Source organism: Sphaerodactylus townsendi, linkage group LG01 (assembly GCF_021028975.2).
Source record: "Sphaerodactylus townsendi isolate TG3544 linkage group LG01, MPM_Stown_v2.3, whole genome shotgun sequence".
Taxonomy (NCBI): Eukaryota; Metazoa; Chordata; class Lepidosauria; order Squamata; family Sphaerodactylidae; genus Sphaerodactylus; species Sphaerodactylus townsendi.
In genome coordinates, this window is record NC_059425.1 from 148,285,683 (window position 1) to 148,298,800 (window position 13,118).

Here is a 13,118-nt window from a genome sequence, read left to right on the forward strand (position 1 = left end):
ACGTAACAAGACTAGTGTGGGGTGAATATGAGCAAATGCAGTTTTAATCCCACAAAATTCCATGGTGTTATGGATATTAACTTAAAACAGAGCGGGATAGGAGGGCATTAATCTGATTATGGATGGGGTTCCCTTATTGGCAGTTTAAAACTTTTTAAAATAATAATTTAAATGATGCCATTTCAAACTTGGTGCTGATGTATTTCTTCAATTTTGTTAGCCACTCTGAGCCTGGCTATTAAGTTGGGAAAGAGTGGGATATTAAATCCAATAAAATAATAAATAAATTGGAGCCGTTCACAGTTACTAATTGGGTGAAGCTAGAGTAGTAACTTTCCCCCCAACAGCTGTGACATGATACTCATAATGGTGATTCTCTAGTTACTATGTATGTTACTTTCTCATATGATTTATTTTGATAGCAGCAGATGCTGAGGTAGTATTTTTAACAATACCTTTTGTCTTCCAGATGGGAAATATCTGCTTATAGACAGTGAGCCATTGAATATTGATCTATTCAAACAGGTTCCTTCATTCCTTTAAAAAAAAATCCCATTTCTAAAATCAAGTAACAGTTTTTGTGGTCTGTTCCTATGCGTGGCCTTGTAGCTGCCCTCCTGGGACGTTTGTTCAGCACCCAAGGGTCAAAAAGTATCTCTCAGTGTTACTATGCATCAGAGATATTTTCCCTGTTGTCTCTTTTGTTTCCTGAGAATCTGAGGTTTTTGTAAGCACCTTTTCTTTCAGCAACTATTATCCAAATTCTGCATTTGTGCAACCCATTCATGAGTGTATGTTGCTCTCTGGTTTGGACACTACCAGCCTTTCTGTTGGTGCAAGTGGGAAGATTTTTGAACCTTGACAAGCCTATGTGTTCATAGGCTTCAATCAGGAAGGGAATGTGGTGAGATTTCCATCCTCCTCCTTGTATTAGCAGAAGAGCTGGAATGATTCAACCCAATGTATAAAATATTCTCAATCATACATTTGGGCACAATCGTTAAAGTACTTATGCTGGAGTGATTTGCTTCAGGGATCTTTGCCTTTGGCTATTGTTCATCTGCCATTTTCCCTGGTCGAATGCCCTTGGCTACAGTCCAGTGAAGGACTAAACCCATTTTAGGACCTTTGAAATCAGTGAATTTAGCTATGTGATGGATGTGGCCCTTAATTTGAATGAACCTACAAGCACATTAAATGGTTACTGGGCTGCCTGCTAAAGCTAGGACTTCATTTTGTGTGTTAATGATTTGTTCTTTTCCAATTGTATTTCTCTTTTTCATCTTGGCACTTGCATGATACTCCAAAGGAACATGGGGTAACTTAAGGAAAAAAATCTGTTAGAGGATTAGGTGATTGTATTTTGAGGCATAATACACAGTATGGTTCTGTGGCTATAAGGTGCAGTCCACAGCATTTATGCTATTGTTACATCTGGATTTGTATACAAGACTGGGTCTAAAACTTGTGTTGCTTCAGTAGAATGGGAATCTGCTGCAGTGCCATTCCTGGTAACGAAAGGCAGCTGCCTTAAAGAGGGTCTTACTGTGTTCTTTCCCCATGTTGTCTGCACCTTTCGTTGTTTGCTTAAGACAGTGTGGTGCAGCAGCTTCCACTCTGTGGCCCTGTTGATGTTACTTCATATTCACAGACATTTTATGATCGCTGTAGCTGGTTGTCATCAAGCTCATAATGATAAATGTGGAAAAAATGTTTGAGCTATGGAAAACCTTTGGGTTGGGTTCCACAGATCCGTTCCATTGACAGAGGTGCTTTCCCTCAGTTCAAAAAGCTTTCCTGGGCCAGGACACGAGGAAGCCTCTTGTGCTGAATGGAAGAGCTGCTGTTAGCAGAATTGGACCTGTGGAACTCCCTTTGTTATTCGGTTATGGAACCAGAAAAGCTACACTCTTCCTACAGGAGGAGGGTGATTGGAGGCTTATCATTATTCCCCCAGCTCATTTTCCAGCTGCTCTCCCCTCTACTAGGGTGTATGGAAATGGTTCCCACACCTAATGCTACCAGCCACAAAGGAATGTTGTCAGTGGTAAAAACAAGTGTTTGAGGGCCGTTGTGCTTATATGTGCAGATAGGACCATGGCTATTTTGCAAATAGTTGTTTGAGGCAATATTCATTGCTTAGCAGCAAGTGCTACTTGTGCTGTATCATGCTTCAGCCCATTGCAAAAGTTTGCGAAAAATCTGAAGTCAGGAAGCACACTAATGGGTAGATTATAGGGTGCCATATATTTACCTGCTTTCTCATAGCTGTTCTCTGAAGACTAAGCAAGTGTGATTGTTCCTCTTTGTGATTTTACACTAACTGCATGTAGTTTTGTTTTGTTTATCATGATCATGCTGTCTATGATTTATTGTGTTTATCCTTAACATTGTGTGTAGCTTTCCTCATGCACGCTATCAGTTTTGTAAGCATTTCTAAAGCTAAAGTTGCAGTTGTGTGATAGTGGATATTGCTTGGAATTATACATGAGAAATAATGTATATGGATGGGTTCAGTATTATTCTTCCAAATATGCTCGTCTCTCTAGTGTTGTTAAGATAATTTATGTGAATAAAATACATATGGAAAAAAATTATCATGATTGGGCATCTGCAAATAGGTGAATGAGCAAGAGGTGCTGGGAGCCACAGTATTCTGATTACAAATTTTTCTTGAAACATCCATGTGCATGTTCAATTTTTGCTGTAAAATGTTCCATATGTGTGTCACCTAGGAAATGGCTGTGGAAGCTGCTTCACATTGACTATTTTAGGTGTATGCCTAGGCATAACTTCACAGTGTAAACTGTTAATGCACAAAGACATGCTTCCAAATATGTGGGTAATACAGGTCCGTTTAGTAGCAAGCTGTGCTCACTTGCAGTTTTTTTGCTGAGTGGCAAGCCTGGGTTTACATCATGTTCAAAATGGTCCTTAGGCTCTGCACTTGACAGTTCCTCTGAAAAAAAAGAGAGTAAATATTAAGCACATTCTGGGCCCCTTAATCTGTATTTATATCTGGGGAATTAGTGTTGGGCCTCATCAGAGCAATCAGTAGCATTTGTACAATGGACATTTGCTTACAAAGAGAATGATCCTGGGGTAGATGACCACTAGAATCAATTGAATGAACTTTCTTGACTGCAAGTCCAAAATACCAAGTACCTTGATTGTATCATCTTGGACTTTGAAAGTAAGTTTGGAGAGGAGGTTGGTACAATAGGAAAAGCTCTCTTAGGCTGATCTGAACTTCCTTTTCAGCAGTTTTAGCACCATACTTCCAAACTGCTTGTTAAATTTGAGGGAGTCTTATAAGCAATGTGAAAGTTTTGTGGGGTAAATTTTTTCCAGTGGGTCTTGCTAAATAACTTTGGTGTTTAAATTAAATATTTCTGGATCATGACCACAATTAAACCGCTAATGTAGGGCTCAATCCCAGGCCAAGTTATTCATTTTTAAGTACCATTAATTTCCATGAAGGGGAAGATGTTAAACTCATGCTTACCTTCCCAGTTGAAAATAATGGGACTTAAAGTGGTTTACTTTTTCTGGAGAACATGCTATCTAAGAAGGTAAGTTTTACAAACACATTTATTATTGTGCTATGTGTCTGTCTAAATCAAATAACTGGTCAGTTATGAGCAAATATTTCATTTAAATTAATACAAAACAATAGTAAAGCATAAAGACCAATGGACTGGATTGCTGAGCCCACAGAGACCACTCACTCCAGCATTGACCCCAGGGTTCAGGCTACCTCCAAGAGCAGCACTAGTCACAAAATTAAGACTTGTAGTGGGAGAGTGGAGTTGCTGAAAATCAACCTCCTAGCTCAGTGGTTCTCAGCCTTCCTAATGCCGTGACCTTTTAATACAGTTCCTCATGTTGTGGTGACCCCCAACCTTAACATTTATCCATTTTACAGATGGAGAACACTGATGCAGAGAATCTTAGGCAGGCCCTGTGAAAGGGTCGTTAGACCCCCAAAGGGGTCGCGACCCACAGGTTGAGAACCACTGCCCTAGCTGATGGTAACATCCTTCAACAGTGGAAAAAAAAGTAACGGAGCCCACCCTTTATTTTAATTGCCTTGTTCTGTCGTGTTTCCCATTCTGTTGAGTGAGAATTCAGCTGAGTCTCACTAGTTTTTATCCGGGAATGATCCACTCCTGCCTCGTTTTGTGGCAAATTAACCAGCAAGTTTAAATGGAGATGTTCTAAATAAACATGTATGTGAACATGGAGTTCTGTTATTTAAGATTTCCAAACTTGAGCAAAGTCGAGGTGTGTGGGGGAGAAAGACTTCCTTATTTGAATCAGAATTTCCTTCTGGCAGAGATATTAGGATGTATACATAGCTTTGTGAAATTTTATTTAAAATATGAGCTTTGAAATGTTTTTAAGTAGGTAATTCTAAAAGTGTTTCAATGTTCTGTCTTTTAATTGGTATCATTTCTGGTGCAGAATCCTCACAGCCTTCATTTTCTGTTTTTAGCCCAGAGAGAAAGGTCGGATGCGTTTTCACAGACTACAGAATGTACAAATTGCACTTGATTATTTGAAAAAACGGCAGGTAAGCAAACATTTAGGAAACAAAATTAAAACTTGTAATTTGTAAAGGGAGGATAATATTTTGTAGATTATGCAGCGAGGTTACTCAGCTCTGACCTTTGGACCAGTCTGTTTCTTATATAGAAGTAACTGGCAAATAGAATAGGAGATACATTCATTGTCATAGACTACATTCATCTTCTCTGGTCAATGGATATATTTTCCTGATTTCCCAGTGTTCTCTGCCCTTCTTTCCCACCGTTAGATTCCTGAGCTCCATGTCTACTCAGGAAAAAAGTTAAGGGACATCATGGAAATTCATTTCTTTTCAATTTGATTTTCTACTGTTGTCAAAATAGATGTAGGAAGATGAGCCATGCTTAAGCATGATTTCCAGTGGATGAGTCTTGTTAGACTTTATCCACATCCATCTGACATCTTGTGGGAAGCTCAAAGAACTGATTCAAGATTTGATTGTAGGAATGGCATAGCAAAGGAGATTGCTTCTCCAGAGCAAAGGTGTCACCCCCTCATTTTTTATTGTAGAATTATATCAAGACAAAACAAATGTCCAGTGGCACCTTCATGTTTATCTCATTATGAGCTTTCTGGTTCCTGTATGCTATCGTTCCAATATGTACTGAGACTTTTTGCACTGAGAATGAGGTCTGAAAAAGTATGGGGAGTTGTAGAAACAGGCATGCCTGATCGGTATTTGGAATATGCTGCCACAGGAGGTGGTGATGGCCACTAACCTGGATAGCTTTAAAAAGGGCTTGGACAGATTTATGGAGGAGAAGTCAATCTATGGCTACCAATCTTGATCCTCCTTGATCTGAGATTGCGAATGCTTTAGCAGACCAGGTGCTCGGGAGCAACAGCTGCAGAAGGCCATTGCTTTCACATCCTGCATGTGAGCTCCCAAAGGCACCTGGTGGGCCACTGCGAGTAGCAGAGAGCTGGACTAGATGGACTCTGGTCTGATCCAGCTGGCTTGTTCTTATGTTCTTATTTGGCCTTGACATGAAGCTCACTGGATGACCTTGAGCCAATCTAGGCTGAGAATCTAGTCTGACTGTCTCCCTGGGTCAGATGGGGAAGGGAAACTCTGCATGCTGCCTTACGTTGTTTTAAGGAAGGATAGGATTAAAATATTCCAGGTTGATAAAAGAACTGTGGTTTTAGAGATGTCAAATGGTTGTGGAGGAACTGATGGTAGACAAGAAGAAAAAGAAAGAGGATAAACATCAAAGGCTCCTTGAATCTAGTAAGCTTATTAAAGCCCAGTGTTTTGTTAGAAGAATTGCTTAAATGTTCTTATGTGCTGTCTGATAAGTAGAATTTATCATAAGAAGAAATTACTTTTGTGCCCCTGAGGAAGTGCTTCTTGACTCACATGATATATTTATTCATCTCTGTGTATTTTTGAGATTCTCTGCTTAAGTGCTGTAATTATAAATTCTATTTCCTTCAAAAAGAAGTTGTAATAATATGTCCAGGTCAAAAAAGCACAGGCGTGTGTAGTTCTGTCTTCCAAGCTGTCTGTCTGTCTGTCTGTCTGTCTGTCTGTCTGTCTGTCTGTCTGTCTGTCTGTCTGTCTGTCTGTCTGTCTGTCTGTCTGTCTGTCTGTCTGTCATTGTTTTATCTTCTCACACAAAGGACAGACGTAAAAACACACACACCCCATTACACATAATATAATGATTTCCAGCTATCTCATCTCTGACTAAATTCATGCATTTATGGTAATTAAAACATTAATCCAATAGTTTTTTCTTAAATGCCTTCTGGTAATTACAATCTACTATTTTCTTTAGATTTGAAACCCTGCCACTACTTCTCTACTTGAACAGTCTTTCAAAAGATATTCTATAAAGGATTTCCAGTTTTCTGAAAAATTGTCCAAACGGTTATGTCTTAGTAAGACTATACGCCATTTCTGCGTATTCTGTAACTTTCAGAATCCAGTCCTCTTTTGTTATTGTCTTGTTGTGTCTCCATTTTGTGCACATGCACATGCATATGCAGTCATCATATACATAAACAGATTGCTGTATTGCTAAGAAGAGTTTTGATTTATATCCTACCTTTCTGTCCTGTAAGGAGACTCAAGGTGGCTTACAAGCTCCTTTCCCTTCATCTCCCCTCCCTTGTGAGGTAGGTGGGGCTGAGAGAGTTCTGAAGAACTGTGACTAACTCAAGGTCACCCAGAGGAATGTAGGAGTGCAGAAACACATCTGGTTCACCAGAAACACATCTGGTTCCTCTGCCACTCAGGTGGAGGAGTGGGGAATCAAACCCTGTTCTCCAGTTTAGAATCCACCTGCTCTTAACCACTACACCATTCTGTCTCTTGGAAAGTCTTCTCTCACAACTTCCCACAAAAAGGCCTCAGTTTTTTTCCCAAAATTGTTATTTCCAAAATCTTTTGCATTTCCTTAAGAATGAAAAAGACCCCTCTTGCTGTTGACACTTCCAGCATCTGTTTGACATACCTTTGTACATCTTTTCAGATTAAATACCATCTGCACCAACATCCCCCTCTCACAACCGCTGAGGAGAAAACAGAGCCTCTTTAAAAAGGAGGGAAACTCTGTTTTAGGGGTTTGGATTTTGACAACATACAAGCACTGCCCCAATCAGACAAGCAGACACATGCTGGCACTTGGAAACGTGTAAAAACAAACTTTAACTTTATTATACAGAATGGTTTAGCTTCTCAGATGGCACAGAGAGGTTTCAAAAGCATACGGTTTCATAGAGTTAGATGTTTCTTCCTTGGATGTTACAGCAGAGACTTCAATATAAACTTATTCACCCACAGGTGCCTCCTGAGGGAAAACTTTCCACCCTCGGTCTAGCACACTCCTAAATCACCCATCCTTTAACACCAAAAGTCACTGACTTTAGGAGGGCCTCCACATGAAGTTTCCCTATTTCAGAGCTTCAGGCTATCTAGCCTCTTACAACCACTGTTCCTTCCTGGCAGTCTGAGATATTGAGATATAGCCTTCCTCTTACTGTCCCTCCCTGGCCACACTGCCACTGGACACAATCTCCAGACTCAAGGAACTGGGCGCTGACACGATCTGTGTCTGTCTGCTCAGTCTGTATCCCTTCACACACAGGCAGTTCCAAAAAAAGTTTTAAGAATCAGAAGAAAGAACTCTCACTGACAGACTTTTCCCTGTTTTATATGTCCCTTAGCTCCCCCTACCTGTGGCTCTAGGCAAACTGCGCCTCTGCCAGCCAATCAGGAGGTGTTTCCTTACAAGTAGCGTGTTGTTTAGGCCAGCTTTGCTGCACCTTAGCAAAACTTTTAACCCTTTTCTGGGTGAATCTGTCACAACATCTATACATCACTTTGTAATATCAGTTCTCCTTCAAATTATAACATGCTACAAATTTTAAGCCATTCTTCCACAGTCTCTCCCACTGTTCCATCAGACTATCATGGCCAACATTTTTGGACCATTGAACCACTTCATCTTCTGTATCCCATTTTAAAAGCATCTCATACATTTTGATGATCAGAAATTGATAATTTCACTCCCATAATCTGGTTGTCATTTCTTATATCTTTGTTGAGTATCTCTGAAATAATACAAAAAGTAATGTTCCCTTTTATATATCACATTTCACGATTCACAATTATTTTAACATACTGTTTGGTATAAATTACCTCTATACCTTTCAGAAAGTTATTTTGAAAACCCATTTTTCCCAATGCTGTTAAAACAGCCCAGAAATGTTGTCAAATACCTTCTCAACAGAAAGATCAAGCGAATTCCTTATCATTATGCTTTTCATAGTACTCTAACACATCTAGAACTGATCTAATATTATCTCTCAGTGGTCTTCTGGGCTAAAAACCACTCTGGTCTTCATTTATAAGGAATTTTAAAACATTTTTAACCTTCTTGCCAGAATCATTGCAAACAACTTATAGTCGTTATTCAAAAGGGAGATTGGTCTATAATTAAGTGTTGTCCTTCTTTGGAATCAACGTTACACTGGCCTCTTTCCATGTGTCTGGCAGTTTCTCTTTTTGTAAAATCTTGTTCATTGTTGCTAGAAGTGGTTGCATCCATACGTCTGTGAACACTTCATAATATAATGCTGGTAGTCCATCTGGTCCAGGCATTTTGTTTAACTTTGTTTGCTTTATAGCAGGGGTCCCCAAACTTTTTAAACAGGGGGCCAGTTCACTGTCCCTCAGACTGTTGGAGGGCCGGACAAAAAAAACTATGAACAAATTCCTGTGCACAAATGATTGTAAAATGTTTGATTTCACCTTTCAGCCTTTCTGTCATGGTCTATTTTTAGAACAGTGACCAAAGTATGTCAAGTACAGGGTGGGCTCCAAATATTGTTGGGGAGGCTGTGGAACACCTTCCCCTGTAAAAAAAAAAAAAGCAGAACTTTCCCAATGAAGCAATGGGGACGCCTGCTTTATAGTTTCAGCTAATTCCACTGACACGATTGGGCTGTTCATTATATCCTTTTACGTTTTAGATAGCTGTGGTAAATTTTGTTTATTTAGGTACTCTTCAATGTACTCTTTATTGTTCTCCTCTGGCTTACTGCTTTCATATAATTTTGGATAATATTTATATATTTTTTCTTACCATATTGCTCTTCCCTCATATTTTAGTGATGAATCTAATTTCTTTTGCCCTTCTTAATTTAGCTGCTAACATCTGTCCTTGCTTGTTGGCAAAGCTAGATACATATTTTTATCAGTATCATAAGCCTTTTATTCGCCAGAGTTGCCATTCCGATTGAGTAGGGAAATCACAGTACAAATAAGCTTAACATAGTAATAAGGTTCCCAAAGTATTTCTGAAGTTTGGATAAATTAGAGGCTGTGGAAGTTGTAAATACAACAGAAGCTTAATTCTCAATCTCCAGGAATATATTTAATGTCCTTGATTATTCAGTGTGTGTGTCTAACTCCTTGAAGAGCACTTAGTATGCTAATTATTATTATTACTGGCATTATCCATGTACAGATTAATTCAATTTGCTTTGCTTGGTTTTAATTGGATTGGTTTTCATGCAATTGAGTGCTTACCCGTGCAGAAAGTAGGAGAACTGGCCATATAAGGCTATTTTTGTTGGACAAATGCTCTTTGTTTCTATGAGGCAAATGATGAGTTAAATTTACACTACATATTGCAAAGGTGTATTCCATTATGTTGGTTAGATCCTGACATGCTTTCTGTTGGTGAAAATGAAAAGAGAGATCCACCTCCCAAAAAGCTATGATAGAAATCATCGGGCTTACATGTATAAAAGCCGGAGGGCAGGACTGGGTGAAAAAGTTGGCTGGATTCAATCCAGCACGCACATGATAGTGACTACTGGCAATTTGGTGTTTCCATGGTAAGTTCATAGTCTAATGCATATGTGCATTTGTTGTATCTGCACTGTCTGTTAAGGTATACACGTAACAAAGCTAGTTCTTCCTCTTAAACCCCCCCCAGCATGTGTTAGATATGAGCAAATCTTAACTTGTTTTCTCTATGACCTTCTATTAAGAGTATTGCTCATTCCATAGCATCCCTCCAAAGATGTACAGTGTGATTCATGAGTTGGAATATATGTTTTCTGTTCCATTTAATTTTCTATTTTGCATTTTTCTTTTTTTCCCAAATGACAGGTGAAATTGGTAAACATCAGGAATGATGACATAACAGATGGAAATCCCAAATTGACTTTGGGATTAATATGGACCATAATTTTGCACTTTCAGGTAAGATGGCTCATCACTTTCATTTTATATTGAATTTGAAATTCTTTTTGAGAGCCAGCACAGTGTGGTTGTTAAGAGCAGCGGACTCTCATCTGGAAAATCAGGTTTGATTCTCCACTCTTCCACATGAAGACTGCTGAATGATCATGAGCTAGTCACAGGTCTCTCAGAACTCTCAGCCTTAGGAGGTGCCTGTTGTGGAGAGAGGAAAGGAATGTGATTGTAAGCCATTTGGAGGGTCCTTAAGGTAGAGAAAAGCAGAGTTTTCTTCTTCTTTTCTTTGATGATTAATGATTGCGGGCCCAGTGTTAATGGTGGGGGTGGGGGCAGGGGCAGTGATCTACACTCTGTACAATACTCCAAAATACAAAGACAAAAGAGACACTGTTAGATTCATAGGTAGCGCAAAATATTGATTTTGAAAACCCAGAAGCCAATTTAGATAGCATGCTTTCCATTCAAAAAAATAGTTTGATTAAATTAATCATTTATGGCAATGCTGGATCAGGCTGATATTATTTTAAAGGTTATCACAAATATGTTAACCAGTTAAAAATGAATGTGTGATTTTTCTTGATGAAAATATTGGGTGGTAGTCTTGGATCACACTAGGTGGCACTAGAATTATTGCACTGGATATATTCAGAATTGTGTAATGCATCCTCCTGATTTCTGTGGTATGTGGTGGTGTTAATTAGCCTTGGTGACTGAAAACTGTGTTTTGTGATAAATATGCCCATATTTGTCTTGTGATTGTTAACTCTCAATTACAATACCTGCTGTATTATCAGAAATAGTTGTGTAGCATTCTAAATATTTTTTCTGCCATTTAAAAACGTGCTGAATGTACACCGCAGAGTTCCTGCCCCTAAAATGAGTCTGCCCCGTGTTATTTCCCCAAAACCTTTTTTTTTTTTGAGAATTGCTCTATTTGCGAGTCTTTTGAAAAATCCTGGGTTGCAGCCACTTATGAGTGAATGGCCAGGCAGGAGGCTCTTTATTTGGCTGCGCTTTCCTTTAAAAAAAACTTTGTGGCTTACATCTGTTTAGCCATGCAGGTGCAAATGATCATATTGTGGTATCGTGAGACATCAGCATGGCTGTGGGGGTTCATTTGGCTGTGTAGCCATGCATGGGTGGGAGGTAAATAAAAAAAATAGATGCACCTCAGTACGAAGGTGTGACAGCAACCCGGATTGTTTCTGTGGGCTTCAATTGCTGCCTGCACGGATGCATGCGAACATGAAAACAAGAAAACGGGTTACTTTATCCTGACTGCAACCCACTGTACATTTGCTGTGCAGAGTGAGCCTTATTCATGTAGTTTAACATGGTAGGAAAATTCTTTGAGACCTCAATGTTACTCATCACTAGAAAGCAGTGTTTTGAATCAGTTTAAATCAAGAAAGCTAAAACACATGTGTTGTTTCTGTTGCCTCTCTGTATGTGAAGGCTCAGAGCTCCTACTTATCCTAAATGGTCTTTAAAGTCTGAAAGTCCCCCTTCATTCCAACAGAATCAAGTCTGACTTGCACTATTTTCTCTGACTTTGTGAAGTACATTAGATCAATTTTTATATTGCAGTTATAGATAACAGTTACAGAGCAGAACATTCACTACTGTATCAGATGGGCAGAGCGAGAGGGAAACTGCGCCTGTGGCACGTGTGCACCCTACACCCCTGCTGTGGCGCCACCCAGTCCCGCCCCATCCCGGAGCATCTCTGCCAAGCGCCCACCATGGCCTGGCTACGCCTCCGCCACAGCTCCTCCTGGGGCGTTGCGCCCCAGCTGTCCCATTGGCGCTACACCACTGGTATCAGAGTATACATCATTTTACCATTGCCTGTTCCTGGGGGACATGCACATGTATGTATGTGTATATGTGTGTGTTTGTGTGTGTGCGTGTGTGTGTGTACATATGTATATGCACATATACAAATATCAAACATTAATTAACTACTCCTCTCTTGGTCCAGCCAGGATGAATCAGTAATATAATATTGGAAGATTGAGTTCCTTAGCCAGACTCCTATCACAATAATTAAGGTGGATCTCAACCTATATTTGTGTAACAAAAAACAGAGTTAGGGTTTATGGTGTAGTGAACAAGACTTTATTGGAAGATACATTGGGTCCAAGGCCCAATAATGTTGTACAGTATTGCCATGGGCAATCTTCAGCTTTTTCCATCTTCAAAGCACAATTTTTCATTGAATTTCATGGCATATTTTTTAATCTATGCATCTGTTTTTCCTTTCTAAACAGGTTTGTAAACTACTAATTTCCAACATTTCCAAACTTGTGCTACATTGTTGAATTTTGGTTTATTTTATGATATTCTTTAGTTTATTATTAGATTTTTATCCCACCCTTTCCCTGCTAAGGTCAGGGTGACTTACAACAATATATAAAAGAAGTGGTGCAAAACGATATAAATGTAAGTAAAATACATAAAATATAATTTTTTTCAGTTCCATAAAAACCTGTCTAATGTTGATGCTAACATTCCTTTCTTAGCAATTTATTTATTTACTGTGTACTTATTTCCTGCCATCACCAAAGTTCCTGAGCAGAACACTATAAAAACACCATAAAAACAATAATAAAACCATCGTTAAATCCCCTTTAAAAACCATCCACATTCCCTGCCGTAACCTCCCCACCTAAAAATACAGAATCAAAAATACAGAAAAATACAGATCCCCCCCCCCTTCAAAAATAGCATCACTTTCAATGTTGTTTAAACTAGGGAGCCCTGGGTGTGTTCAGATTTGTGTGTTGGGGCATGTTCTATAATGTGATGGTGACTT

At 39.2% G+C, this 13,118-nt stretch overlaps 1 protein-coding gene across 21 annotated transcripts in view; it reads left to right on the forward strand.

Moving 5' to 3' along the window:
• The window catches only part of DST (dystonin), a 356,441-nt gene that overhangs the window by 110,604 nt on the left and 232,719 nt on the right, over positions 1-13,118 (forward strand). For all 21 annotated transcript variants that reach the window (XM_048496838.1, XM_048496737.1, XM_048496783.1 and 18 more), the window contains 2 exons: positions 4,496-4,573; positions 10,214-10,306. In XM_048496838.1, the coding sequence (XP_048352795.1) occupies positions 4,496-4,573; positions 10,214-10,306 (171 nt within the window). The remainder of the gene's footprint in view (positions 1-4,495; positions 4,574-10,213; positions 10,307-13,118) is intronic.